This window comes from Pteronotus mesoamericanus, unplaced genomic scaffold (assembly GCF_021234165.1).
Source record: "Pteronotus mesoamericanus isolate MK-2021 breed Mesoamerican mustached bat unplaced genomic scaffold, CSHL_Meso_final contig_347, whole genome shotgun sequence".
In the NCBI taxonomy this organism is placed as follows: Eukaryota; Metazoa; Chordata; class Mammalia; order Chiroptera; family Mormoopidae; genus Pteronotus; species Pteronotus mesoamericanus.
Genome location: NW_026555137.1, coordinates 2,505,463 through 2,533,420, shown reverse-complemented (window position 1 = coordinate 2,533,420; position 27,958 = coordinate 2,505,463). Strand labels below are relative to the sequence as shown.

The following is a 27,958-nucleotide window of genomic DNA, read 5'->3' as shown; positions in this document are numbered from 1 at the left end:
GCTTCACACACGATCCGCTCTGCCGCCTCCCTAGTGAGGGACGCCCAGCGTGTCCATCACCATCCGAATGGCCTGCAGGGGGTCCGTGATCTCCCCCACGCTGTCCCGCCTCAGAGCCCAGTCTGGCCGCAGCCTGCGGAGAGAGCAGAGGTCTCGCACCCATCCAGGTCCTCCCTTGGACGAGCCGCCGCGTTTGCGTCTAAACTACCACGCGGCCGCTCCGGGGCCCTCGCTTCCCCACCGCAGGCTCCGTTACTGACGCCACCCTCCCTGCGGGGACCCCGGCTCCCGGGACCCGCCGCAGGCCACTGCGCGGCCCCGCTGCGTCTGGCCGTTCGCCAAACCCCGCACTTCGTTCCTCGCAAACCTGGTGCTTGGTCTTCTCTGTCTCCTGTCACCGTCCCGTCCCCAGTGACTCCACCATCCACATAGTCAAAATGCCAACAACCTCCCCGGCCCTGTGCCCCTTCTTCCCACCTGTTCCACCTCGTCCTGCCCCTGCTCACGCCGCCAAGGAGCCCTGGTCGCCATCAGAAGGGGCGCCACCGCGGCCTGCGCACCGCACCGGCCCGCGCCCCCCGCCGCGCCCCCCGCCGCGCCCTGCCGCTCCCCTGCTGCGCCAAGCCCTGCAGCCCCCCACGCCCCCACTCCGCCCCCGCCCCCGGCCCCCCGCGCCCCCAGCCGCCGCCGGCCCGCTCAGGACGGCCCGCTCAGGACGCTGCACAGCCCTTCCGCACCGCCAGGAGCTCTAACCCCTCTTTACTGCTGAGCCAGCCGGGAAGCCCTGCTTGGGTTTTGAGGGGAACCCTAGCCCCACTGCCTCCATGGCTGTGCGGCGGCCTGTCGCTGGAGGAAACGCAGAGGCGCGGGGACCGGTGGTGTCGCGCGAACGCTGGCGGGGGCCCAAACTCGCCCGCCGCCCCACACCCGCGCGGCCGCTCCGCGGGTGACCTCGTCCTTCCCCAAGAAAACGGCGTCCACCCGTGAGGCGCGCCTGCGAGCCTCCCCTGCAAACCCCCGCCGCCCCCGCGTGTGGTTAGCCTGCTCCTGCGCTGCAGACACGCGCACCGACCAGCGGTGTGGGGCCGGGGCCGGCGCAGCGGGTCCACGCCAGGGAAGAGGCTCGGAGGCCGCGGAGCGGCGTTCTCGTCCAGCGGGGTGAGGCCCAGTAAAAGCGGCTGGTCACAAAGGTGACGTACTGTCGGATTCCCTTTATGTGACGACACAGAAAAGGCAAAACTAAAGATCCCGAAATCCCTCTTGAGCGACAGCGTTCTCACTTCGTTATCGACAGAGACCGCCTCCCTCGGACTCGGCAGCTTCTCCTCCTGCTCACCTGTTGTTTCCCCGTCACCAAACACCGTGCGTTCTTTGTAGCAGCTGCTCAGTGAACGCCTGCTGAGTGCGTGAGCAAACAGTGGCACAAAACTACAGAACACGCCTCCTGCTTACCTTGAAACCAGTCTGGTTCGTACAGGTGTCTCCGGAATGAAGGGAAGGCTTAGAGAAGCAATCCTGTTTTGTTTGTAAGGTATTCCTTCGGTATTTATCCTATGTTTACGAGCTGTGAGTTTGTAGATACTATAAACACAGTCAACAACCTTGGACCTATTTCGAACATCCTAAAAAAGAAAAGGCACAGTGATTAAAACTAGTAAGAAGTAAACTTTACATTGCATCTATGCTACCAAAATCAATTGTAAAAAATCAGTGCTATGAAGTAAACTTGTGAGCTTTTAACAATCAAAAACCAAGCTCTCAAAGTTCAGAAGTTAGACGGGTCTGAATTATAAGCTCATTTGTAAGACAGTTATAAAGAAGGCAAATATTAAAAAACTGTATGCTTAATACAGAGTAAAAAGGCAAATATTAAAGTCAACACCCATTATATTCAGTCACCAAGTCTTGCGACTTTACCTCTTCTGAGCTGCCAGCTGTGCAGCCTCGGCCAAGCACAGCCTCTCGCCTGGGCCGCTACGCACCTACGCGGGCCTCTTGGCCGCCCCCCTCCCCGACCCCTCCCCACCCCCCGCCTTCGGGCCCTCCCAAATCCGCTCTGCAACCGGCGGCCAGAGCCACAGCACTGACAGCGGAAACCAACGGAGTGGGACTTACGGAGGCCCGGCTTGTCGCCTTCAGCAAGACGGCCAACAAACAACAAGTTTTGGTGAAAATGCTTCTGCTCTTGTCTGCGACTTTGTCACCAGGCTTTTCTCGGTACATCTGCAGGAGCTCCAGCAGCGTGTCCACGCAAGCTTCCGCGTCATAAACGGCGGCGGTTGTCCTCTCATACTTGACGAGAACAGAGTGAGATTAGAAGCCAGGACAATCACATACAGTCTTAGGAACAACCTGACCAACGCGAATCAATCAATAAATAAATAAATAACTACATAAATAAATAAATAAATAAATAAATGCTCAGAGCCAAACTTTTGGACCACTGCAGCGAGCGCAAAACTCAATAGAAGGACTTTTTGACACTGCTATCAATTCTGAATGCATCTTAGAGGCACATCTGCGTTTTAATTTTTCTCTTCCCTACCTACTTCAAAATGCCACACAAAAATGAATCAAATCTAAAATCTCTGAGAGCGAACACCCTGAAGTCAATACAAACCAGCCCGGAGCGAGGCCCCCTCAGGACACAGACGCCCTGCGCTGCCTGTGCGCGTTCGTCGCAGGGCGGGACCATGAGAAAGGCAGGCCTGGTTGGTGGCCCTGCCGTGCGCCTCCGCAGGGGACCTGCGCTGACAGGGGGCACACTGGATACTAACGGGTCTGAAATACACTCTTGTGCCTCAGTTTTCAGGTGGTGTCATCACGTTCATGCGCATGGTGACAAATAATGCTCATGACAGGGAGATAGAAATAACAAAACAAGATGAACAGCGAACGCTTCTTTGGCGCTCCCACATGTCCAGTTCTCTGGGCTCTTTTAATCCTTCCAATGACCCTGAGGTAGGGATGTCACCACACCCCCTTCCCAGATACAGCCGGTGACCGCAGGGAGCCTCGGAGAAAGCCGCGGGGCTGGGGCCCAGACCCGGGCAGGTGGCATCAGGCTCTGTGTCCCTAACCTCTCCTCCTCGCTAAGAAAACACAGGGTGACAGGCTGAGGGGCTGGGTGGGGACGGCAAGTCTGCCACCCCGTTGCCTTCGGCTGCACATGTCGCAGGTCAGTACAGGTACCTGCTACCGGGCCAGACCCAACAGACTTCAATGCCAGTAGGCAGAGCAACACAGGGCGACTAGGTTACAGAAGTCTCTCTATCACATTTTGCCAGACGTGTACACGGGAGGCCCTATTATTCTGAGACGGCGCGACAGATAAGAACCCCAGTCTAGCAACAGAGAGACAAGGATCCAACATCAGTTCCACCGCTCAACACACTTGAGTCGCCAGCTAAGGAACTTATGTAAAAATTATTCCTACTCACTAAAATGAATCATACTATGCAGTACCTTTGAGGTAGGTCTCAATCAGTAAGTACTCAATCAATGCTAGTAATCACTGTTACTAATATTATAAGGACAGAAGAAATAAAACCAGAAAGCATCAGTGCTTCCTGAGCAGTCCCGTTAACAGATTACACATTCCGCGCGCCCCCCCCCCCAAGACTCTTGCACATGAACTGAGTTTTAATTTGGGACCTAAGCTCTAGGGATGAGCAAACAAAACTCAATTGCCCGAGCCAGACCTCCGGACCCGGGAGGACCCCATGACCGGAACGGAAAACCACCTTGGCCACGTTGAGCAGGACCTGCACGGCGTAGCCAACGACTTCCATGCACGGGATGCTGCGGTTACAGCTCCGGATCAGAACGAAGACCTTGGTGACAGCTCCGCTCTGGGCCATGCTCTCACAGCACAGCGGGGACAGCCTGGTGACCACCTCTGAAGGGGAAAGGCAGCGGGTGAGTCACAGCGACAACGCGAGCTCCCCGCCAGCACGGCCGCGATCCACGCACCCCTGCGGCCTCAGGCGGCCTGGCTGGGACCCGGTGACTCACCCAGGTGCTTCAGAGCCTCGAGCACAGCCGACAGGTGCCGGTACGTCAGCAGGTGGTGAAGGGCAAAGGCAGCCCTTTGGTACAGTTTGTTTTCTTCTCGAATCTCCCCGTTGATCATCTGGAGGCTTCTGCGAACAGCTGTCAGTTTTGCACAGTCGTTCTTCTTCCTCCAACAGTAGCCTCTCCACAGTGCCTTCCAGACAAAACACTGCGATGTAAAGACTGCAACGCACACTGCTGTGTCTACATTTATTTCCACGAAGTAAATGTTTTCACTAAATTTATATCATGGGACCAGGCACTTTGCAACTAAAACCTCTTTTCAGCTTCTAAGAAATAGCTAAACGAATTTTTCAAAAAAGAAAAACATTCATATTCCTGTACATAAACTGAAGTTCGTTCCATAACCAAAGATATTTAACCTCTCTTCAAACGGCTAATATACTTTTTCATCTCTCAAACATAAATTTCCTCCAGGAAATCTGAGAAAGTGAAAAAGGGGTGTAGCAGCGAAGCTGTAGTGGCTTCGTATTTATGACTCATCCTATTGAACCATCTCAGTGTTTTAAAATATACGTGCCTCTTTACAAAACATTAGACTTCATATAAATGAACTGCCAACCAAAGTCTTGAACTGAAATCACAGTAGTTTGTTACCTGGATTTTAACGATCCCATTATTAAATTTCTCCTGCCTCCTGCGGCGGAGGAAGTGGCGCGTAGCTTTCTGGATCACTGATGCAGCCCGGTTCTGCCGCCTCTGCCATTCCTGAACCTCACGGTTAATGTTTATGACCTTGTGACGTATCTGCATCAACCTCTTTAGCTGTGATCTTGTTCGAAACCATCTCTGTTTGAAACATGAAGATTTTTAAAAGTAAATAAATGCATAGGTACACATGTACCTAATGAAACAGAACAGTTCACGTTTACTGGGACACGGAAACCACCAGCCAGCCCTCCTCCCGGGGAACCGCCCCCCCCCGCCCCCACCCCCAAGCCTCCAGGCCTCGCTGGAGGGCGGCAATGTAACCCCAACACTTCCTTTCACAATTTCTGTAAATTCTATCACGCTGCACGTATCATTCTGCAATATGTGCCTTCACTCCCTGTTTTATGTGTAAATGGGTTAACATACACAAACACGATTCATATCCAGGTTATATAAAGAACTCCAATAAAGCATAAAAAAAGAATACCCAACAGAAAATGGGCCAAGTATATATCAAAAAACCATGTTTTAAAAAAGCACACAACACACAGATAACAATGTACATCCGAAACAAAAATGAGATACAATTTGCCATTCATAAAGTGGCAAAAATCAGAAAATCTACTAATGCCCTATGTTGGCAAGGAGGTAGAGAAACAGGTCCCCTCAGGCGCCATGACAGGAGGCTAAATGGCACCATTACTTCAGAGAGTAACTCACGGCTCTATTGCTGTGTTGTAAAACATCAGCCTCTCCCTAACCCGTCAGATCATCCTAACAGCTTGACGGCAAAAGGCTAAACATTATAAAACCTTAGCATAATGTACTTGGAAGTTACTTATTAAATGTCAAAAATTTATAACAAAAATTATACCCCCTAGTTGCCCTGCAAAGGAGAAGCTAACCTGAATACAGATCACTGAACTAAGATGATTCTTGGCGTTCCTCAGGGCCACGTGCCGTCTGTACGCTCTCTGGATTCTGAGAGCAGCCAGGTGGTGATACGCAGCCGCGGAGAAGCGAAGCAGCCTGACTTTGGCGCTCTGTTCCGATCGCTAGAGGAGGAAAAATGGTGATGAACATATATTTGACTCAAGACAATCAAGACTGACGTTTACCTCCATATATGCTCAATGTCAAATAAATTAGTACTTAACTTTTAAATATTAAAACGTTCTATATTTAAGTAGTTAAATACCTGAATTTTTAAGGCGCTCTCTTTCATTTTCTGAAACCTCCGCTTCTGGAGAAACCCTCTCGTCCTGGCTTGAATAACGACAGCACTGCTCCTGATCTGTAAGTACACGCGTCGTTGATGTCTCGCGGCCAGGCAGGCCCGGAGGCGAGTCTGCAGGGTCACCACCGCCTTCCGCCACAGCAAGAACTGCCTCCTGGTCCGCCACGCCCGGAACGACCGCTGCAGAGTGGCCGCGGCCCTCCTCTGCTGGACAAACCCCCTCCGACACACAGCCATGCGCAGGAAGGACTGGATTCTCAGGGCAGCCCACAGCTGTGGGTCCCAGGTTCCTGTGGCCATTGTCCGAAAAGCACTGGGAACGGTCACCGCAGCCTTGCTTTGAGAGTGACCCCCTGTGGCCCAAGGACCCACAACCAGACAAGCACCGGGGCACAGGCCAGGCCCGGCCGCTGAGCTCTGGGTGGCTTCCTGTCCAGCCTCGGCCGTGCCACGGCGGGAGGCAGCGGTGAACGCCATCTCTTCCTCGCAGATGTTTTCCAATTCAAGTCCAGCCCCCGGGCCCCGGAATGTGGCCTGAGCGGCGGGCGCAGGCGTCCGGGCCGCTGAGAACTGCCTGTTCCCTGCTGCTGCTCTGACATGCGGCTGGCAGGGACCCCGCGTGGCAACAGCCGTGCTTCTCTGCGCATGGTGAGCAGCGCGGGCCCTGGGCGGGCTGCAGGAGGACCGAATGGGGGGCGCGGCCAGGTGCCGACCCCGGCTGTCGCTCTGCTCCTCGCAGCCTCCGGGAGACGCCGGGAGACGGAGGGCTGCCTGGGTGGGCGCTGCAGCGAGCGCTCTGTACCTCCTCTGGACGGAAACCACGGCGGCTCTAATGCGGAGATAACGCCTCCTTGCTCGGAAGGCTTTGAAGTGCTTCTGGACAATGGTGGCAGCCCGATGTCGCTCCTGGCCCTCCTTCCCCGTGGCCGTGTCCCCAGAACCTGCCTGGACTCGGGCAGCTGCTTCTGTGATCGCGCTGGGTTCCAGGGCCTTCTTTTTACTTGCCCTGTATTTGTCTTGTATCAGTTTTGCAGCCCACTGAGCCTTTTGGTAGGAAACAGACTGCCAGTGCATCCTATACGCGCTTTGTATCCGGAGGGCGGCTCTGTGCTTTTCCAGGAAGAGCTGTCTCGCCCTCAGCCCCCTGAAGGCGGCCTGAATGACCACAGCGGAGTGCCTCTGCCGGACGAACCTTTCTCTTTGCAGCTTTGCAGCCCTGCACGCCCGGTAACGCCGCTGCATCAGGACCGCGGCACGTCTTAAGGCCTGGTACCTCATGTGCGCTCTGTGCATCCTGAACGCGGCCTGGATGACTGTGGCGGCCACGTGCATCTCTTGCAGCCTTTTCCTGACTGTCCAGCCTCTGAATGACGATTGGATCGTGATCGCCGCCTCTCGCGAGCGCTGAAACTCCAAGTGACGCTTGGTGCGAGCGTTGGCACGGTATTTTCTCTGGACCCAAACAGCAGTTCTCCGGAGGGAGAGGAACCTCCTTCTCACCCTTGCAGCCCTCCATCTCCTCTGAATGCGGGCTGCGGCCAGGTGCATCGCCTTCACACGTCTCCTGGCTTTCATCCCCCGGAAGGCGGCCTGAATGCGGAGCACAGCGTGCCTCAGCCGGCCGTACTGTTGAAATTGCTCGTTCCCGGCCTTCAGGGCCCGGTACTTGCGCTGCACTGTTCTCGCCGCCGCCTGCAGCCTCCGGAAGCACGCCTGCTCCCTGTGCCTTCTGTAGCTCGACTGGATGACCACGGCGGCGGAGCGCATCGTGCCAAGAGTCCGCCTAACTCTCGCTCCTCGAAAACGTGCCTGGACGGTAACAACAGCGTTCAGAACGGCCAAGTACTGTGCACGCTGAGCTTTCCCGCGACAGTAGGCCCTGTACCGGACTTGGATGACGACAGCCGCTCTTCTCATTTTATGGTATCTCATTTTCAACAGATGCATTTTAAACGTGGCTTTAATAAAAGTGGCTGCCGTGTGCATACGGAGAATACGTCTTCTGATTCTCATACCTCTATAAACGGCTTGGATTGTGGTTGCTGCTGTCTTTAAATGAAGATACTCCTCGCGTTGGCGGTTTGCAGTTTTGACGTTTCGGTACCACCTCTGAATGGCGACAGCTGATGCCCTGCGGGCGGCCTGGCGCTTTCTGGCCCTGTAAGCTCTGTATGCAGCCTGTATGGTGGCCACGGCCTTGCCGCGCTCCTCTGTGCTCTTCCTTCTCTCTCGCATCCTGCGGTAAGCAGACTGCAACACCAGGACGGCCGCCTTGGTCTTCAAGTACGAAAACTGCTGCCTCCTTCCCTGGCTGTGGGCCCGGTACCACGCCTGAATCAGGCGAGCTGCCTTCCTCATGGCGACCCACCTCCTGCGCTGCGCATGCATCCGGTACCAGGCCTGGATGAGGACAGCGCACTCCTGCCGCCTCTGGGTCTGCCGACGCGCTGCTCGGCGTCTCCACACGGCCTGAAGGGTCAGCGCCGCGTGCCGCAGCCGCAAGTAGTCCCTGCGCTGCGCCCGGCCGGCGGCCTGCGCTCTGCGATGTCGCTGGACGGCCAGTGCGGCAGCTTTCAGCCGTCGAAACTGCCGCTGGGCCCAGGCCCTTCTGAAGGCTGCCTGAATCGCCACAGCCGCCCGGCGCTCCCTCCTGATCTGCTCCCGGACTTGCCAGCCGCGGTACGCAGCCTGGAGAGCAAGCGCTGCCGCCTGTGTCTTTAGAAACTGAGTCCGGAGACCGCGCATGGCGCGGCTCGCCCTGAACCACCTCTGAATGTGGACGGCAGACTGTAGCACGCGCCGGTAGTTCCTCCGGTCCCGGTGGCCTCGGAAGGCCGCCTGCAGGCAGGTGGCGGCCCTCTGCACTCGCAGCGCCTCCTGCCGCTGGCGCAGGGCTCGGTGCGCACGGTAGCACCGCTGAATGACAATCGCCGCTCGGCGCGCACTCAGGTAGCGCCGCCGCGCCATCCTCATCCTGAAGTGGGCCTGCAACGCAGTGGCCGCCATCCTCTGCAGCCGCACCTGGCGCCGGACCATGTGCCCGCGAGCCCAGGCCTGCAGCCTGACACAGCCCTCCAGCACCCGCCTCTGCTCCTCTTGCCGGTGTGCGGCCCACCTTAGGAACCGGTACCTCTGCTGGACGAACAGTGCGGCCGCCCTCAACCGCAGGTGCTGTCTACGAGCTTGTTGCATCCGGACAATTGATTGTAACTTCACTGTGGCACGCTTTAGGCTCAGGAAATTCCTTCTGCAGACAGAAGCTCGATAACACGTCTGGATCCTTATGACACAGGTGAGGGCGTGATGCACGGTCTTCCTGGCTCGCCTCGCCCTCCATGCAGCCTGCAGGACAATCACAGCGGCGCGCGTCCTCTGGTAGGACGCCAGAGCTGTCCTGGCTGCCACGTGTGCTCGGAAATGAGTCTGAATGACGAGGGCAGCTTTCTGCATCTTCTTGTACTTCCGTAACTGCTGATGCCTTCTTATGTGTGCCTGCAACGTGATGATCATCTTCCTAAGGGCTAGGAACCGCAGCCGCTCCCGGCTCGTCCTCCAGTACGACTGGAGCACACAGGCAGCCGCACTCTGTCTGTGCAGCTTCCGGGCCCGCGCCGCCCTGAACGCAGCCTGGATGCGCACGGCCGCGGCCCGTTTCTGCAGGTAGTGAGCACGCGCCACCTTTCCCTCCACGTGTGCGCGCCAGTGCCTCTGGATGGTCACAATGGCCTCCCTTTTCCTTTGATACAATTTCTGGGCTTGAAAGCACCGAAATCTTGTCTGAATGGTAACAACACAAGATCTAGTATGAAAGTACCTCCGCAGTTCTCTATGCCTTCTATACCAGGACTGTATGACAGTTGCAGATTTTTCTTCTCTGGCTCGTTTTCTGGCACGCCATCCTCTAAAGGCCCTCTGCAATGTTATTGCCGCTTTCATTTCTAATTGCCTCTTACGGTGCTTCCATCTTCTGAATGTAGACTGGATTATAAGGCACGAAGATCTGAGCATCTTATATCTCTGCTGATCCCGTTTTCTTCTTACCCAAGCACGCCAATGCCTCTGTATTGTAATGGCAGCCCAAACGTAGCGCTTATAAGAAGCAACGGCAATTTTCATTCTTATCCTAGACTGCAGGATGATTGAATAATTTTTCAATTTCAGAAATTTTTTTCTAGTGGAATACCTTCTCCAATATTTCTGCAAGAGGTAAGAAAGAACACAAGGAGACATAACTTTGTATACGTAACACATTTGAATGTACTAATTGTTTAAACATTTTGCTTAAAAATACATTAAATTAAAAAAACAATGTATTTTTGAAAAACATATTTATCTCTTCTGTTTGTGGTTTTGCTTCTGCATTGCTACAGCTATCGCCAATCCAGAAATCTTTGTCTCAACCCTAATATGTATATTACATTTGTATTCCAGTGACTTAAGGAGTATCAGCAAGTTGAGGTTATGTTAGAATAACATATTAGAAGAGACAAAATAAAGCTATCATAATATTCTGCTATCTGTTAATTGATTCTAAGCAATTCCGTACCAGTGTACCTCTGCGTCCTACGTTGCCCCCTCTGCTGAGGCTGCCAATCTGTCCTGTAATGGCTGGAAACCGTTTGGGGGAGGAGTCCTATGCTGTCGCTACAACACAGGCCTGATGGTATCGACACAGGAATTTGAAAAATAAGGGACCCCGATCACTCTCAGAGGCATTATTTTCATTAGCGTTAAAATTACTTCCTTTTTCCAAGTTTAGAACTTATAGATACATGGTCAAAAAGCAGAATTCTGAAAAGACGTGAGAAGTGACCAACTGTCCCTTAGGAGCGGTGCAGCGCCCGGGGGAGGAAGCTTGGCCGTCCCTCGCCAGCAGAAGCGTGGACCGTCACACGGCCAATGGCACTCACACAGGGCCGCTGTCAATGACGCAGCTCTCTGATGCGATCGCAACAGGATCTACGGGAGCATCAAAAACTAACGTATAGATGTAAGCAATGTCTACGATATAAAGTAAACATGTTAAAGATTTTTTTTTTTAACTAGAAAAGTAGCATAAGCCTGCTACAGACCAATTATAAGCGGTATTTTCATTGCGTGCCATCTAAGCGGGCTAGAGAGGAAACGTGCACATTTATCGCAGAGAGAAAAGTTTCCAGGTTCGCAGCGAAGCCACAAAACCGACCCTGGTCGCGTCCGGGCGCAGAGCAGCACGGCCGGCTGAGCGGGAGCAGAAAACCTCTCCCAGAGCAAACAGCAAAGGCGAAGGAGGCAGATGGTTGGCTCCTTCGAGGTAGAGCGGGCACTTCCGTGTGTCTGAGCCTTATGCTGAACGCAGCAGAGTTTCACCGGGGGCGGGAGGCGGGGGGCGCAGTACTGAGTATTTGCTTTTTTGGGGGGGGCATTTTTCTAACAATTTGAGTCAAACCAATGACATACACTAGCAGCAAGATCGCAAATGCTCTCCCAAAATATTTGCTAGAACTAAGTGCTAGATAAAAATGTAGAAATCTAAACTATAATAATGTAAAACTTTAGCATATTTCACTTTCTTCCTTAAAATGTGATTAAAAATTTTCAAATTCAAAAATCCCAAGACACTATACCTGAATAACAAGTGCTGATTTATTTCGAATTTTTTCTAGCTTTTCCCTTTTTAACATCAATAATTTTCTCTGTTGTAAGAATCTTCGCCAGTGTTTTTGAATGACCAGTGCTGCGTTGGCTTCCTTTTTCAGTCGTTGTTTAGCTAGAAAATTGATTATAGCTGATTGGATTATTCTTGCAGCTTTGTCTCTTTCCTAAAAACAAAATTAAACAGTCACTTGAGACCCTAAATTACTATTTGTAAAAAAAAAAAAAAAAAAAAAAATCATCTGTTAAACATTAATCAAATTGATCCTGGAAATAACCGCCCCTCCCCCAGAACTCACTGCAAGTCTGATGCCCCTCCCTGCTACCGCCGGGGACAGCCCCCCATGCAAGGGCGGGCTCAACACGGAACTGGGCACAGAGTCTAATTGTCACCTCGCCATAATCAGTTTTTGGTATCGTCACAGTCTGAAAACACAGCCATCTACGGAAGGGATCGAGCTGCTACTCTTACAAAGGCAAACGGTAGTTCACGGATTGAAACACGTCCACAGAGTGATGGTCACACACTGGCTCATTCGCTGAGTGAGAAGACGACCAGCCGGTCCTACTGTCAGGCTGGGGAATTATGTCCGACAGATGAGTAAGCCCCTCACAGCACGGCCGGCGCCCCTGTGAAGCTCCTCAACGGGGCGCTTAAAAACAAGTCAGACGGCCAATTTCATGGTGTGTGTTCTTTACCATAATTACCAAGGAAATTCAGGTGAAAATAACAGCGGCCACCGACCGGCTTAGAAAAAATATGACGCAGGTCAAAAGCGGCCCTGCGGTCAAACTCTCAGGGCCGGGCGCCCCGGGTCCACCCGGCGGAGGACTCTGGAAGTGCCCTCTGTGTGGAGCGCCCCTCGGCCTCCAGCAAACCCCCAGGACACCACCGGCCGGGGCGGGCAGGGCGCTCCGGGGCGGGGGCGGGGGCGGGAGAGCGGACGGATCTCCTCCCAAGGCCGATGGCACGAGCCGGCGACCCGGGCCCCGGCTGCAGTCACTGCCTCTCCTCCCTGTGGGACTGCGTGCCATCGCGGTTAATCCTGCGCTGTTGCTGAGCCAATGTGCTACCGACCTATTTCTCTTTTGCTTGTATGCAGGCCAAGTACAAGGGTTTTCTTTGCTTCAGAGTCTGCGCCCGTCCACTAACAGGGAGACCTGAGAGGCGGGACCCTGTGCAAACCCTGTGTCATCCATCAGGTAACTCCGGCCGTTTGCCAAGGCTTCCTTGCCGCCGAGAGCTGATCTGTCTCGGCAGAGAGTTCACGTGAATCACTGCCGTGGCAGGAAAGCAAAGGGCCGAGCCCAGGCAACGGCGGCCTCGGGGCGATGCTCCTGCGCTCGCTGGCCTGCCGTGTTCCCACGAGAACACACAGGGACCTGCTGCTTAGTGTTCCCAGTCACAGATGACACGTGTAACCGGTGTCACGGTGTGACTGCATGGCAAAGGAGCGTGGCCCCTGCAGGAAGGAGAGAAGTCATGGTCTTCGTGAAGGGGAAGCTTCTACTGCTTGGACCACAGACACAAACCAAGAAAAGAAATCTCACCAGCAAAAAAGCTAAGAAACCTCTGCAGTTAATATCGGATTAGCTTGGGGGGAAAAAAAAAGTCTGAGGACAAGAAAGCAGGTTTCATTCTTTCAAAAAAACCCAAACATTCCGACGGCTATCTGTTTCCTAGAACTCCTGACCGAGGAGGAAGGGGCGGTGCCGGGGCGGTGCCGGGGCGGGCGCCCCCAGTCCACTCTCCCAGGCTTACACAGCCGTGAGTCCTCCCTCTCCCCCGCAGCGGACTGAGCGGACGCGCGGCCAGATGCAGCCAACAAAGGAAACAACGGGGATCAGGCCACCGAGACCGCCGTCCCTGACGTAAAGCCCACACGATTATGGAAGTTTCCTCAGTTATTTCCAGCATCGGTAAAATATAAAAACCACATCAAGAGTCAGGCAGGCGGCAGGCCAACAGCGGGTCTGCGTCCCGCCTGAACGTTTCAGGGGTACCTGATGGCGCCTCAGGTCTGACTGCAGTTTATACTTTCTCCACGCCATCTGGATAAGCCGAGCCGCTCTGGCTTCTTTGCGGAGATCCAAGAGCCTCGCGCAGAGAAACGACAGGAAGGTGATGACCACCTACAGGAAACAAAAGGCGGAAACAGAAGAGCCACACAGACTATCCCACTGCCGTCCTGAGACGCTTCTGCCTCCGCGGCCACCGAAGAAGCCCCGCTTTGCGCACCTTTTCGTCTGGAATCGTGTTGGACATGTCGGAATGGTGAATCATAGCGGGGATGCCACCGAGGTCTCGAACTGCTGCCCTCACCAGCTGGAAGTTCTTCCTCTCGTTCTCTAGGAGCTCTCTGTGCAGTTCGGAAGTGTCTTCTGTTATGCAAGGAAGAGAGAGAGCTCAGACGGCTCTGGCCGAAAACCAGACACAGCAACGCTGAAGTTTGAAATGCTGACCGATCTAGAGGGACTGACCGTGCTCGAGCGCTTTGAGAGACACATCCAGGCAGCTCTCCTCAGACTCGGATGACGAGTTCAAGACCACCGAGCCTGTCTGCGTGCACTCCACGGTCTGGGTGGTCCGCTGAGAGATGGCCTCAAAAGGCACATAGCAAGGATGATAGTGGTGAATCAGGTAGCACAGCACGCGGCCGTCTGAGAAGGACACCGTAAAATTCTCCACCTGGTGGGAAAGGCCAGGAAAGGAAATAGATGTGTTTATGGAGCAACAGAGAAACGCGTGGTTTTGTGGTCCCCATTTCCTTTTAATAGCTAAGAATTTCACATTAACTACTCTTACCACCGAGTGTCATAGCTCAATTCTCAATTGTAAATCATTAACTCTTCCAAACAGAATTCGATTAAACAATTGTGCTGGGTTGGAGTGTGTTTGTCAGAAACTCATGTCCTTCCCAGAATCTCGGGATATGACACTATTCAGACAGAGGTTCACTGCTGATTTGAGGAAGGTGAGCTGACACTGGAGTAGGGTGGATTTTGGATACAGGGGGCCTCCTTATAAGCAAAGGAGAGAGACGCAGAGACGGGCCCACAGAGAGGAGGCCTCGCGAGGATGGGGGCAGAGGCAGGGACACGTCTGCGAGCGGAGGATGGCCAGCCGCGCCGGGGGTCCAGAGGAAGGCGGCGAGCGCAGTATCCCCCAGAGCCTTCAGCGGCCTCCAGGTCATCCTTACAGCTCACAGTTTCTCCAACCACACTGGCTCGGGGCACAGGAGTTCACCGTATTTAGTCACGCGCACTCCGTACCAGTTTTCACACGTTATTTTCCTTACCGGGTACCTTTTTCGCGTGTGTCAGCACAACGCTTTCCCAGGTACTCACACTCACGGTGCATGTCATGATACAGCTTGGACTTCCCCTCCTCGCCCCCTCCCTAGAGCCGAGGCGCTCTGCTGCCCCGCTCTGCTGGGGGCTTTTCTGCATCTACCTTTACCGCAAGGGGAGGTCCTTCGGTGCCCCAGTTCTATGCACGCGCGTCCTGCTAATTCCCACAACAGGGGCGTTTTCCTTTCTTAGTGACACATAAAATAAGCACAACTTATCCAGCGGTGGCATCGGTCTGTGACGATGCCTTCGCTCACTGGGGAAAAGTCCGCTTACACATGAACACGCAGTCCTTTAAGAAATGCCAAGTGGAACTGATGCATTGAGAGTAGCTGACTTTAACCAAGGCTTAGTGAAACCCGCGCTGAACCGGGCGGAGGCACTCACCCTCTTGCTGTAGAAGGCGCAGACGGCGCTCACCCACTCCATCAGCAGCGCGACGCTCTCGCCGTGCTGGGCGGCGGGTGCCCGCGGCCTGGGGCCGGCCTGCGCGCTGCCGGCAGCGGGGCGGCAGCAGGAGCCCGTGGACGCCGTGTTCTTCAGGTGCCACGTGCGTCTTAAGAAGTCGATTTCTTCTTTCAACTGATCTAAGTTAAGAGAAATGTCCACCTGCAACACAAAAAAAGAATAAATATCTCTGCCCTGCAAGAAGATTACATATCTTTTGATATGTTATTTTGGAGCCACAAACATGAAAGTCTTATTTCTTTTTAAGGCAAACACGTCTGCATGGAAGTGAGGGGATGTGCGCCGGGGGAGGCCCTGGGACCCCAGGCCACACGAGCCTGGGATCCACCCTCGGCTCCATCTCCTGCCCCTGGTGCGACCTGTCCCTTCAGGTCCCTCACCTGTGCGGTAGTGACAACACCCACCTTAGAGGGGTGGGGGGTGCTGAAGTTTAAACTGGAATAAATATAAAGCGCTCACCACAGCTCAAAGTAACGTCTAGTAAGTAAGAGTTGTTATTGTTAGTCTTTATTCGACAAATTGGTAACAAGTACAAAATGTACTAAATGTCCAATACCTGGAAAGCCAATGCTATTTTCCAAAGCAATGCCAGAGTTTTCTCCCTGTGCCTGTCCACAATGTCCTTGGACAGGATCGCGTTCCCTGCAAAGGAAAAGAGCTCCTCAGCACGAGGCCGGCACCCGGGCCGCCCAGGGAGGGGACAAGGTCCGACTCGCGTGTACCGTGGTCGTCCTGCAGCTGAATTCCTCGGGCCCTGAGGGCCTGAAGGGCGAGGTCCACGTTGTGCATCTTCTGAAGACGACTTATGGCGGGAACTCGGAGTCTCTCCGAGAGGCCCCAGTTCCGCGTGAGCAGCTCCACGACTCGCCTGACACACAGGAAAGGGATTTTCGGATGAAATGGTTACGTAGCCACGTACAAGAAGAATAAACTTCACTTAAATATAGTTATCACCCGCATAAACCCCCCCAGTTCAGGGAGCGCTAGGTCAGAAAGACTCTAAAACCCTACCAAATCTGCGCTGATCCTCAGTCAGCAAGCACGGCCATTTGTCACAGTAGGCCCAGGGGGTGGAGGTCAGTGAGCAGGTGAGAAAGCAAAACAGGACACATACACGGGCGCAAGGGGACACACCCTACTCCCATGTGGGCAGGGACACCGCTGGGCACAGGAGGCAGGGTGTCGGGGCCCAAAATTGACACCATTTTCCAGAAGCGTAGCAGATATCTATTCCAATGCTATAACCCTAAATTCATTCCATTACATGACATAGCGAGAGAGAGATGTAAATACAAAAAAAAAAAAAAAAAAAAATGTTTTCCAGAAAATTTTAGTCTATCCCTAAGTAAAACAATTCTGTTTCTTATACTTACACAAGACGCACCCCGCACTGCAAATCTACGGCAAGATTAGTGACAGCAAAATCAAATTCATCAAATGGCGTCTGAACATGGGTGACCGGCAACCCCAACAGGCTCAGGTGGCGGGAAAGGTCGCCTTCACCGCTCAGGAAGTCTCGGGAAAAGGCCAGGAGAAGGCCTTTACTAGCCTGCGGAGAAAGGGGTCAGTCGCAGGAATTATGTTCCAACAGTATCATCTTCTTGGCCAAAAAAAGTATCCTTTAAATCATCCTGTACCTGTTCACCTTATAAAAATTTGCTCTAATTAATAACGCACTCTACAAATTAGCACTGATTTGCTAATACACTAGATCAGGACAGAAAATCCCCCGCAACCCGATTCCTCAGAAGCACAGCCGGTTCATCCTTAAAGCGAGGCGCAGGGCATCAGGCCGGAGCAGCACGGAGCCCCTGGAAGGACTTGCTGGACAAGCCCCTGCCCCACAGGGCACCGCCCCTCCAGAAACTGGCTTCCTCTAAAGACAGAGATACAGGGTCCAGCATGAACGATGCTCCCTTTTTATTACTAAATCTTTTATTACAAAACCACAGGCATGTAATTCTGTACGATAACAATTTCACATGCAAACACACCTCATGACATTTTAGGTGGAATGTTCAAATTAAAACTATAAATTATTACACCCACATTAGTACCCTACCCACCACACTCAAGCAGGCCTTACGGAATTCTGCCGGACCCTGTACGAACAGTAAGAGCAAGCAAAAGTCCTGAATGTGAAATACACAGCATAAAATAGAAAATGAACACGGTACCTTGAATTCAGCATCTTTGCAGAAGAGACAAGGATCATGATCAATAAGTCTGGAGATTTTGGCATAATCAAGGAAACAAACCAACAACAATAACTTTTTCAATGTAAACTTAGACAAAGCTTCTTCATGACCTTGAAGAGAATACAAAAAAGCATAGCAAGTCACTGGCTAGTTTCGCCTTAAGATATGGTGATAGGACTGTGCTTGTAAAGAACGCAAGAGGAGCACACAGAACACCACGTGCCCTCCTTTGTGCTTCGAGGCTGGATTCGTCTAACACGACAGAGCCGCGGGGCAGGCACTGGGCGTATGTCCAGTCCGGGCCGGAGGAAGGGAGGCACAGACGCACCAGGGGATTCGGTTCATCCCCCTCAGCCATTCCTTAGCGAGCGCCTCGACAGGCAGGCACCACCCCAGGCGCCACACGCAGCATTACAGCTAAAGCGAACACCATCTCCTAGGGCTACAGCCCACGGAGGCACGTGGTGGGGAGAGGCAACAGACGGGTGGAAATAATTTCGGGTGGAAATGGTGGGGACTGCGGGGGAGGAGGAGGAGAAGGTAGTGGAAAGAGGATCCTCTTTACATTGGTCTCTCAGGCAGGTGAATGCACGCAGAGGGAGGAGGAGGAGAAGCCGTTTCCACGCTCGGGGCAGAGAGCGCGGCGGAGGCAGAGCTGCTTACCGTCTCGGTACAGGTGAGGGACAGAGGGGTGTCTGTACTCAGCGGCTATGTCAGGATTCCACAGCAGGCGGTTCAGAATGAACATGGCCATCCCCACGACGTCGCTGTTGTCTTCCAGAGCCAGGAGTTCTCCAAAAACTGTCTGGAGGGAAACGAAAGCTGAAGTCAGGACCGGGTTGTCTCTGAGAAGCAAAGGGCGCCACGGGAAGGCGGACGGCAGTCTTCTCAGGGCCGGTAACGGCCTCCTCAGCAGCAGGGCGGGACGTGGGTACCGGCCACGTAACCTCTTCCAGCTGGACGCACACGTTCTGCGCATCTTTTAGTGTGTGCGGTATATACCTCACAATGGAAAAGACAGAAGCTTAGGACTCAGATCATTCTTCAAAACCCACTGACAGGCAATAGTGGTGTTTTAATTTTTCTTAAAGTCAAACAACTCTCAAATGTAGACATGTTCAAATTAAATTATAACTGTCCCACTAAGTATATCCTGAAGATAAAACAGACACCTAACTATGCCCCATTTTCCAATAGATACGTTAAAAGCCACCTGTAAATCACCTACGGTAATAGTCTGAGAAGTACAGATCTGTTTATAATGAATGATTCAAATATGAAATCAATTTAACACCGTTGTGTTATGATTTTGAAAGCAATTAGGAAAAAAAACAAAAAAATCAAATTATTTTCTCTCACCTGACACTGACAAGACACAGGGACGAAAGCATGGGAAAGCGTTAACACTTGCCGGCTCACACATTTTGGCCTTCGATGCTTCCTTCAGCTCCGCCAAGGTCACGCCCGCTAACAGGACCCCAAGGTGCGGGGGCCCGATACAGCGTTTTGTTCACAGTCCCTCGGCCCTCCCGGCCCTCCCTGCATGGGCTCAGACGTCCCACCGACGGCCACAGACCCGGGCGCCTCTTGTGGGCGGACAGGCAGCCCTGCCTCCTGGCCTCTGGCTGGCCGGCGGGGCGGGGCGGGCGCGGGGTGTGGAGGAGACGGCTCCCCCAAAGCACAGGCGCTACACGGCCCCGGGAGTCTTCCTAAGCCTCCCTTTTCTGCGGCGCTGAGGCTCCGGAGCCGTGTGGCCCGAGACTGTTCTCACTAACCTTCCACTGAAGAGATAAGAAACCGAACCGAATTTCAATTCAATTAAAATAAGGCTTAAAATAGGAAATCTTAGCAAGGACACTATCAACTTATGGGACATTAATGGGCTTACTGTTTGCTCTCTCTAGGCCTCAATTTCTTGATAAATAAAAGTCGGACTATTATTGAAAGATTCCTTTCAGACCCAAAGATTGTTCTATACCAAAACCTGCAATAAGCTGAAGAACAGGGTATCCCACGTGACACAGGTAAAAAGCCAAAAAAAATACAAAAGTATGCCAGTAAAAGACAGTGGATATCTTTAATAAAGGCATACTTTTTTCTAACAGTCAACTACTAATGTCTTTCTAACTTAATTCATTTTAACATGCTAAATATTATTGAGCCATGAACCACAGGAAAACCCCCAGTTCTGGTGACATTTTTGTGAGCAGAGTCCCACACAATTACAATGGCACCGGCCTGGTCACCGTTCACCTGAGCGTCTGTCCCATCTGTGAAGTGGGGAACACAGCACGTACCTCAGTGGCTGTCACAAAAGTTTGAGTTAGAAAATATCTCTTAAGAAAACTTACTTTGGCATTTGTAGGTGCTGAAAAAGGAGCTTACTCCACTTGATATCATACCTAGTACCGATTTATATGTATATTTAAAAAACAAACAAAAAAATTGCTATAAAATTAAATGGCAGTAATACATTGGCACGGTCTACTTTACGTAATAAGCGTTGATTAAAGGGCCTTTCATTTAAAACTGAAAGATCCATTAAGCTGACCAAGTGACTTCATAAGGGAAGCCATATTTATTAAAAATGTAGTCTTTTTCTAACAGCTGAAAGGCCCACTTACCTCGAGACCGATTCGAAGCCACAAAGGGTTGTAAGACAGCAGCCAATCCAGAACCTTCTGCCGCTCTCCTGTGACGCAGGTAAAAAGCAAGAAAAATCAGGCCACGACAAACCAAATTTCACAGAGAGAAATCAGTAGGAAAAAAGGATAATCACTTATATGAAATAAGTCAAGCTAAGTAAACTACACTTCCACTCAAATAGATACGATATTTAAAAATGTGAGCCTGTAGGCCACAAAGCCTTTAACTCTAAAACAAAATCTCTGTGTTTTTAAAGAAAGAACCACAACACTTGTACAGTCTTCTCACCCACGTCTTTCCAGAGGTGTCTGTCTGTGCGAACAACCAGCCGCCGGGCTTCGATTTCCATCTCCAGCCTTTTGATAGCTTTCACCATCTTTTCGGAAGTGAACAGGCGGCACGCAGCACGACGCAACCTGTTCAAGCGGCACCGGGCCGTGTAAGCTCGGAGAGACATCTCGTCCTTGGTGGGGGCTCTGGGGACACTCTGCTTGTGCTGACTCTCCGCCCCCAGGAGCAGCGCAGCGGCGTTCACTGGGTGAAGACAAAAGCACAAATGGGTGGACCCGTCACTTCTCGGGGAGGCGGCAGAGCTCAGCTTCGTCCCCTTTCCGGAGGAAGCCCCAGCGTGTGCAGGACAGCGGGCTTCCCTCTTCCCGCACGAGCCTTCTCCAGGACAAACCCCGGGGTGTTTGAAAGCCGCCCTTCGGCCCCTGGTTTCAGAGCCCCCAGGATTCTGTCGCTCGCCTACAAAGGTCTGAACTAAGGTGCTTGGGAGAAGAAGAAGAAGAGAAGGTGGAGACAAGGTGCCTAAAGGATAAGGCCACACACGACAAATCTATTCTGCAGGACGCGACGCTTGGTCGATGCAGATAACTCTGAACTGGACTTCTTGGCAGCCATGTTTCCCTGCAACTCAGGCCGAATCGGCACTGAAATGATTCCTCTGGAAATGGCTCTGGCTGATGAGTGTGAATGAAAAGTGAGAAGAAAACGTAAAGCTCGGGGGGTTCAGTCGGGAATTCCCTAAACATTCTCACCAACACAATCTTTAGCATTTATGTCAATAAATTAGTGAACCATGCCATTAACTATAATAAAATATGTGCAATTAAAAAAGGAAAAATTCGTGTCACACCCTATTTGTCAAAACAAGGGTATTATCTAGCTCCAGCATGGACGGGACACCCACCTTCAGAGACGCTTGTCTTCACAGTGAGGTCGTCGGGGGTTAACAGGAAGTTCAGCCACCACGTGAACCCTTGTTGCTGCTTCTCCTTCCAGCGCTCATCGTAAAACATGTTTTTCGCGGCAAACGGCATTGGGTGTCTAGGGATGTCTAAGGACACAATTAAGTTATTGCATAAGAAATGTTCCTTTAAGTTATTACACAACTTATAGCAAAAGACCACTTTCACTGGCAGGGCGCTCAATAATACTTCCCTCTCCGGTACCTGCTGCAAATAGTGGGCAGCACTTCGGGGTAGGAAATGCAATCCAGGCGGAAAGGGACCCAGCGAGAAAGGAGGAGGACTCGCGGCCGAGGTAACAGTGCGGCGACTGCGGGGCCGGCGCAGGGGGGTCGGGGGGAGAGGGACGAGCGGGCCGGGGGTAGCGGTGACGGGAAAAAGCACAATAAAAAGCCAGGCTGCTGTTTTTAAACGGAACAAACAAACAAGTGAAAAAGGAAAGTAAGGCAGCGCCTCCTGGTTATTCAAAAATCCCACGTCACAGAGAGTCCGTTTCATGCAGGTCAGGAAACACATCCTAACTGCTGTGCAAATACAGACTGTAACAGCCCCTCAGGGCTCCTGTTCCACAAAAACTTCCGTTCCTTTCTGCCCGGAACACAACTACGGCTTCACCCAACGGCAGCTTTTCAGGGGCAGCAGAGACGGTCACACTTGCCTGTTTTCAGCGGCTTTATGAAGGTCAGGTTAGACTGTGCCACGGCAACGATGCGCTTCGTCCTCTTGCCTGTCTTAGAACTAGGAGTTTTGTACGCTAAGGGGTCTAAAATAAATCATAAAGCAGAATGACAGCATTAAAACATGGAATGAGTTCCCTGAATGAACTGTTTGCAAGTTACCATTTGAGTTCCCCACAATCACGTCCCTTCAGCAAAAACACTAAGCAGCAGGCATGACGCTGTGACTCAGGGGGCGCGTCAACCTACAGGGGCAGCCCCGGCCCGCCAGCGCCTCAGGAACCGGGGGGCGCAGGGAGCGAAAGGGGTCAGCCGCAGAGGCGCGGAGCGAAGAGGAAGCTGTGGAGCGGCCGAGTCGGCCGCGGTGAGGCCTTGTTAAGGGAGAGGCGGCGGGGACAGAGCGAGCGCTATTTTAACAGCGCAACCGACAGTCTTCGTAAGGAAGGGGGCCAAACAAGGGAGGTGTTAGAGCTTTCAGGGGAAAGGAAGGCTCGGTGGAGAGGGCCTGCAGCAAAGTGATCAAGTCGATAAACCGGGAAAATACAGCCAAAAAGGGTTAAGGGCTTGCTTGAGGTTAGAGGTCCTGACTTTAAAGGCCAACCAGCAGGGTTCGGGCACAGAGTAAGCACAGGTGAAGTGGGACGGGACTTGTAGACAAGCACAGGGAGGGTAAGAGGGGTGAATGAAGTGTCCCTAATGGATCACGGGGCCCAAGCTGCGTTAAGTACGGGCGCGGGGCCACGCTGGACACAGGGGTTGCGGCCACGGTGGATCGGAGGCCTGCAGGTGTTAGACGGGGACAACGGGGAGCTGGGTTTCCGGAGGAAATGCTCTCGTCAGGGGGGTGAGGAGTAGAGATGGGGTTGCTTTCAGGAGAGCGTGGCCCACGTAGGTTGGAACTCCAGGGCCGGGGTGTTGGAAGGCTCTTCTCCAGGTTTTAAAATCCTAAGGAACAATGGCAGCAGCTGAGAGAAGGCCCCGTGAGTCAGGTGGGAAATCCTGAGAGCGAGGCCCCCGCAACAGGGAGGAATGAGGCCAGGAGAGCGCGACGGGGGGCTTCCTGCTGTTCGGTGCTTCTGCTTCCTTTTCCTTGTTTTTAAAGCAGGCAAGGGAAAAACAGGCTGGAAGAAGGCAGGAGAAGGCAGGGAGCCCCGGGGGAGCGGCCAGGGCGTGGGGGGCGCCCCTGGAGGGGGGCGCGGGGAAGCGGTGCTCTCAGCAGCCGCAGGAGGACGATTCAGGAAGAAAGGTGGGAGCTGAGGGGCCTGGTGAGTCCAGAGGGCATGGGTTTAAGTGGCCGGAGAGACACAGACCAGGTTCAAGTGGGGTCTGCTCCGAGGGAAACGAGATCCAAATATGGATGTGTGACGCTTCCTGGGGGTCCTAGGATCCTTTTAAATCAGCTCCTCAATAACTAGTGGCCTGGGCCACGGCTGTCCCATGAGGCAGTTTGGTCGGAAGGGCACGACGGGACTGGCCAGACGTGGTGGGGCTGTGGGTCCGGGGAAGGGCAGTGGAGCCCCGGGAAGGCCGTCTCTGGGGCCCCCTCCATCCCAAGTCCTGGCGGAGCCAGAACAGCGTCCCCAGGAGCGCAGGTGAGCGGAGGCCTCGCCCGCGTTGCCTCAGGCGGTGTTGGGGGCCGGGGACTTACCCGGGCCTCCCCACCTGGGCCCTGACTAAGCGACTAAGGCAACGTAAGGGAAGTGCTGCTCTGCGTCCAAAACTCGGGGCGGGGGCGGGGGGCTCAAAAACTCAGTAATGGTAAGTATGTGAATGCAATAATTTCAAACATGAAAAGTCATGAGGAATACCGAAATTTAAATAAGAACAAGATCCCAGCTATTTCAGAACCCAGCCTCACACTCCACTGGTCCTTCTGCTAAGCAAACAGGCAGCTGAAGAAGGGACGTTAATTCAAGCTTCTCAACAGCAAACTTATGAACTGAAAGAAACAGGAAACATGCCCCTTAGAAGTAAACTTTCATTAAAGTTTTACAGATAACTCACCAGTTTTCTTCTTCAGGTTTAGTTTCTCTCTGCCGCTGCTGTGTTTTAGGACGGGCGTTATCACCTTTCTTGCTTTTTTAGCGGTCAACGTTCTAGACTCCACAGGAGAAAAATGGATCCTTTTGATGTCCGGTACTTCTGTATGTTCTGTAACTGTAATCATCACATTTGCATCCTCCTTGTTTCCCTCACTCCTTCTTTTACGAGCCCCAGAAGCTGCCTCGGAGGAAAGACTCGTTACCTTTTTACAACTCTTAGACTGACTGACTACTGGACCTATGACTGGAAGATAAGGATGAAAAGCATCTTTCGCTTCCACATTATCAGTTATTTTTTCACATTCACTGCGGAGACATCTTCTTGCCCTCGGTTGGTCAGTCTCAGTTTTGTTTCCTCTGCTGCCCGTGGGCTTCAATTTAGTGACAGTTGCAGAAAGTATGGGGCGTCTCTTAGGCTGTGCGGTGCGGCTGTAACCAGAGATACCCTGAACTGCAGAAGATTGAGGCTGAGTTTGTTTTGTAAAGCAGTAATAATTTGGTTTCGTTTCTAAAGATTTAGGTTCTTCAAAAACGGCTTTGGGAGAGTTTGGACCCTGGCGTTCAGGAACACACAGTGAAGCTTCATTTCTTCTCTGCACTGGAGGGAACGCTGAGGCCTGAGAATTCTCCCTGAGCAACGGCGATAATTTACATGTTTGCTGAGATACAGATATATATGTTATATTATCTTTTAGAAATTGATTTGGGGATAGAATTGGATTCACTGATTCTGATTCTCCCTCTTGATTTAGTCCATAATTATCCTTTATGAAAGAATCTGGGCTTAAAATTGTCCTATAAACTTCACGTACAGCTTTTGATTCCAAATGCACGGGCCCTGCATTATCCTTCAGAAAGGTACCCGATGAAATACATGTCACTAATTTTAGGTCACTGTTAGCTGCATGGCTATTCTTTAGAAAGGAATCTGGACTTAAGAAATTTCCTTGGCTTTGTGTGATGTTCAAAGTTGAAGAAGAGTTAGGAATGAGAATAAGTTTACTATCCTCTTCAATTTGGCCATTATTATTTATGGAGTTAAAGGAAGTTTCCGTTAGGATTTTCTCATTAAAATCTTTGGAAATGTTGGCATCTTCTAATTTCCATAGTTCCCCACTTTCAGGTGCATGAAGAGATGTGTAGGTAGTGGACCGACGGACACAAAGGGGCAAGCAAGTCTCCCCACGGCATTCTTTGTAAGTGGGACTGATCGGTGAAATGGGTATTTTATTCTCTTCAAGGATGATCGAATTGTTTTCTGTTGGAGAACAGCCTTCATTCCTAGCCAAATTTTCACAAGCCTGTAGAGGGCTCCTAACTCGGTCAACTTTTTGGGAAACACTGAATGTTTTATTAACATTTTGAATATTTGAAATCCTCTTCTTACGATTTGAAGGGGCCAAAACTTTCTTCTTATTAATGGTATCCCAAAGACTTCTCTGCAAAAATAAGCAAAAAATACAAATTAAGTTGGTGACTACTGACTATTGCCTTGAATAAGAAATTTTATGTATGTTCCTCACTTCAAGAGTGTTAGCAAAATAATTTTTACATATTATTTTCTTAGAGTAAATCAAAGAATAATGAAAACTTGTTACCTTTTTCTTTTTTGGCTCTTCTGCATTCCCTAGTAATATAACTTCATGTTTCAGAATGCCATTTACAAGAAATGTCACAATCTCTCTCACTCGGCCTTCTTTTAATGGTGTCCAGGTAACAGAAATGACAATTTTTTCCTTAGGCTATAATCAGAAGAACAGTTTAAAATTACTATAACAGTAGATGGTGCATACTAACCAAAACATATTATATACAACTTAGACTACAGTGTAAGATTCATAATTGTTCATCACCAACACTCTCTACCACAATAACATTTAATTCAAATATACTTTCCTCACCTCTCATTTTATTATCAGGGAAAAAAAGCTACTAGTAATAACAAGGTTCCCAAGAAAATAAAACTGTAATAAAATCTTCACTGTAAGTAAAGCAATGGAGCAGTATAAGTTCGTAGCATTTTTAGTTATCGGTGGTTTTTAAAATTTTAATCACATAGTTCTACTTTTTTAGAATCACATATATTCTAATCACATGGTTCTTCTAGGTCAAATAGAGAATTTTCATTGTGAAGACTTTCATCAAAAAACTATGAGAAGAATGAACTAAGTCCTTTCTCCCACCGACTTCTGTACCCAGATCATCGTGAGTACCAGGATCCGTTAAGCACTCATATTCCAGACACAGCCCAGGGGCCTTCCGGAACACCCGGCCTCCCATGCCTGGGACACAGCGCTGTGCCTGTCACATCTGACAGACATACAGACACCATAACCAAGGGCCAGGAAGCTTTGAGTATTTAACTCAAACCATTAGTAACCAGAACCCAGGCAGTCTGCCTCTAGAGTTCAGACTTGGACAGCTTGCCCCGCCACCTCAAACCCTTGCAGGACAGAACAAACTCTGTCTGCGCCTTTCCAAGGGAGGCGGGGAGACAACTATTAAACATCAAAAACAGCTGGTTTCAGAAAATAAGAACAGTGACTTTTTACTCTGCAAAACAGTGAATTCTAAAACAAACCAAAACACATTTTTCGTTCCACATAACAGAAAGGAATCATTGTGCCCTGGAGAGAAATCCAGGGGAGGGGGACCAATGGTGGAGCTCAGGTCACCGAGCTGAGCCCTTGGTCTCGCCTTGAACTGGTGACACTCAGCTTTCTTTTTCACACTTTCACAGGTTCTCCCGAACGGAAAAGCCAGCGGTCAAGAGAAGCACTGACCTGCTCTGGTTCTGCTGACAAAGACAAAAACATTGGCCAACGCCGTGCAGAAGAGCCACCGGGGAGATTCTTGGAAATAACACTGATAAAATTAAATCGGACTCATTCACCGTGAAAACTGCACGAAAGCAACTCCGTATATGCTTGTGCACAATAACCCGACAGCGACGCTTCTGTGCCTCTGGTGCAGACATTCCGCCCAAAACTATCTCACCAGAATACACAGTGGCCCTCAGCCTGACGGCTCGGTTCCCCCGACACCCATGGCGACTAAAATGCATTTAAGATAGCTGATAGGGAGCAATAAAAAGATGCTCTAACCAGGGTACGCCTCTAAGCATTATTAAAAACACACAAAGTGTTTATTAAAAGCGCGGTCTACTTCTTTAGAACCGCAGGAAAACGCCTAAATCCACGAAAACGCCTTTCTAATAGGCTTTTGAGATGCTCCCAAGGATGTTCTGCGCACGCGCGCTGCCGAGCGGTCCCCACCCACTCCCGTCCCGGAGCCCGGAGACGCCGGACCGGGACGCCCCCGGAGTGGACGAAAAGACCTGGCTTCATCCTCTAAAGTACCCCGCGTCTGCAGTTTGCTCTCCAGCCCGCACGTCCCCTCGTTCCTACCCCCGGCAGAGTGGCGGGGAGAGAGCGGAGACGCGATCAGGCCCGGCCCGCATACCAACCTGCAGCTCGAAGGCGCAAGGCCAGACCTGGAAGCCCTGGGCGGCGGCGGGACAGCGCGGCAGCGTCACGGCGGCCGCCTCGGCGTTGGGGTTGAGCAGGGCCAGCGGCAGCGTCCTCGAGGCGCCCACGCGCACGTCCCCGAAGCACAGGAACGGCTTGGGGCAGAAGTGGCTGAGGGTCAGCACCGGCGGGGACCCCCGCAGCCCCGCCGGCGACTTCCGCTCTGAGGGGCTCGTGTCGCGGCAGTCTCGCCGCGTCTCCAT

The 27,958-nt window shown here is 51.9% G+C and overlaps 1 protein-coding gene across 1 annotated transcript; it reads right to left on the bottom strand.

The window, feature by feature from the left end:
• Positions 1-30: 30 nt before the first annotated feature.
• ASPM (assembly factor for spindle microtubules) lies at positions 31-27,958 on the bottom strand. Its single transcript, XM_054576444.1, has 25 exons — positions 27,695-27,958; positions 25,827-25,970; positions 24,191-25,667; positions 22,168-22,272; positions 21,452-21,598; positions 20,548-20,793; positions 20,238-20,305; positions 18,277-18,418; positions 17,593-17,723; positions 16,789-16,964; positions 16,138-16,283; positions 15,972-16,057; positions 15,335-15,556; positions 14,078-14,285; positions 13,836-13,975; positions 13,601-13,729; positions 11,569-11,763; positions 5,924-10,159; positions 5,631-5,780; positions 4,672-4,863; positions 4,015-4,207; positions 3,744-3,898; positions 2,116-2,292; positions 1,453-1,622; positions 31-133 (listed from the first exon to the last, which is right to left on the bottom strand). The coding sequence occupies exons 1-25, from the start codon at positions 27,956-27,958 to the stop codon at positions 31-33; spliced, it is 9,402 nt and encodes a 3,133-aa protein (XP_054432419.1).

Bases quoted from the DNA above. Each gene is read 5' to 3' on its own strand.
- ASPM (XM_054576444.1), bottom strand. From the start codon at position 27,958: ATGGAGACGCGGCGAGACTGCCGCGACACGAGCCCCTCAGAGCGGAAG. The intron at 25,668-25,826 runs GTAACAAGTTTT...TTATTTTTGCAG, and splicing joins AAGAGCCAAAAAAGAAAAAG to AGAAGTCTTTGGGATACCAT. The intron at 16,284-16,788 runs GTAAGTATAAGA...CCTGTGTGTCAG, and splicing joins CAGTGCGGGGTGCGTCTTGT to GCGAGTCGTGGAGCTGCTCA.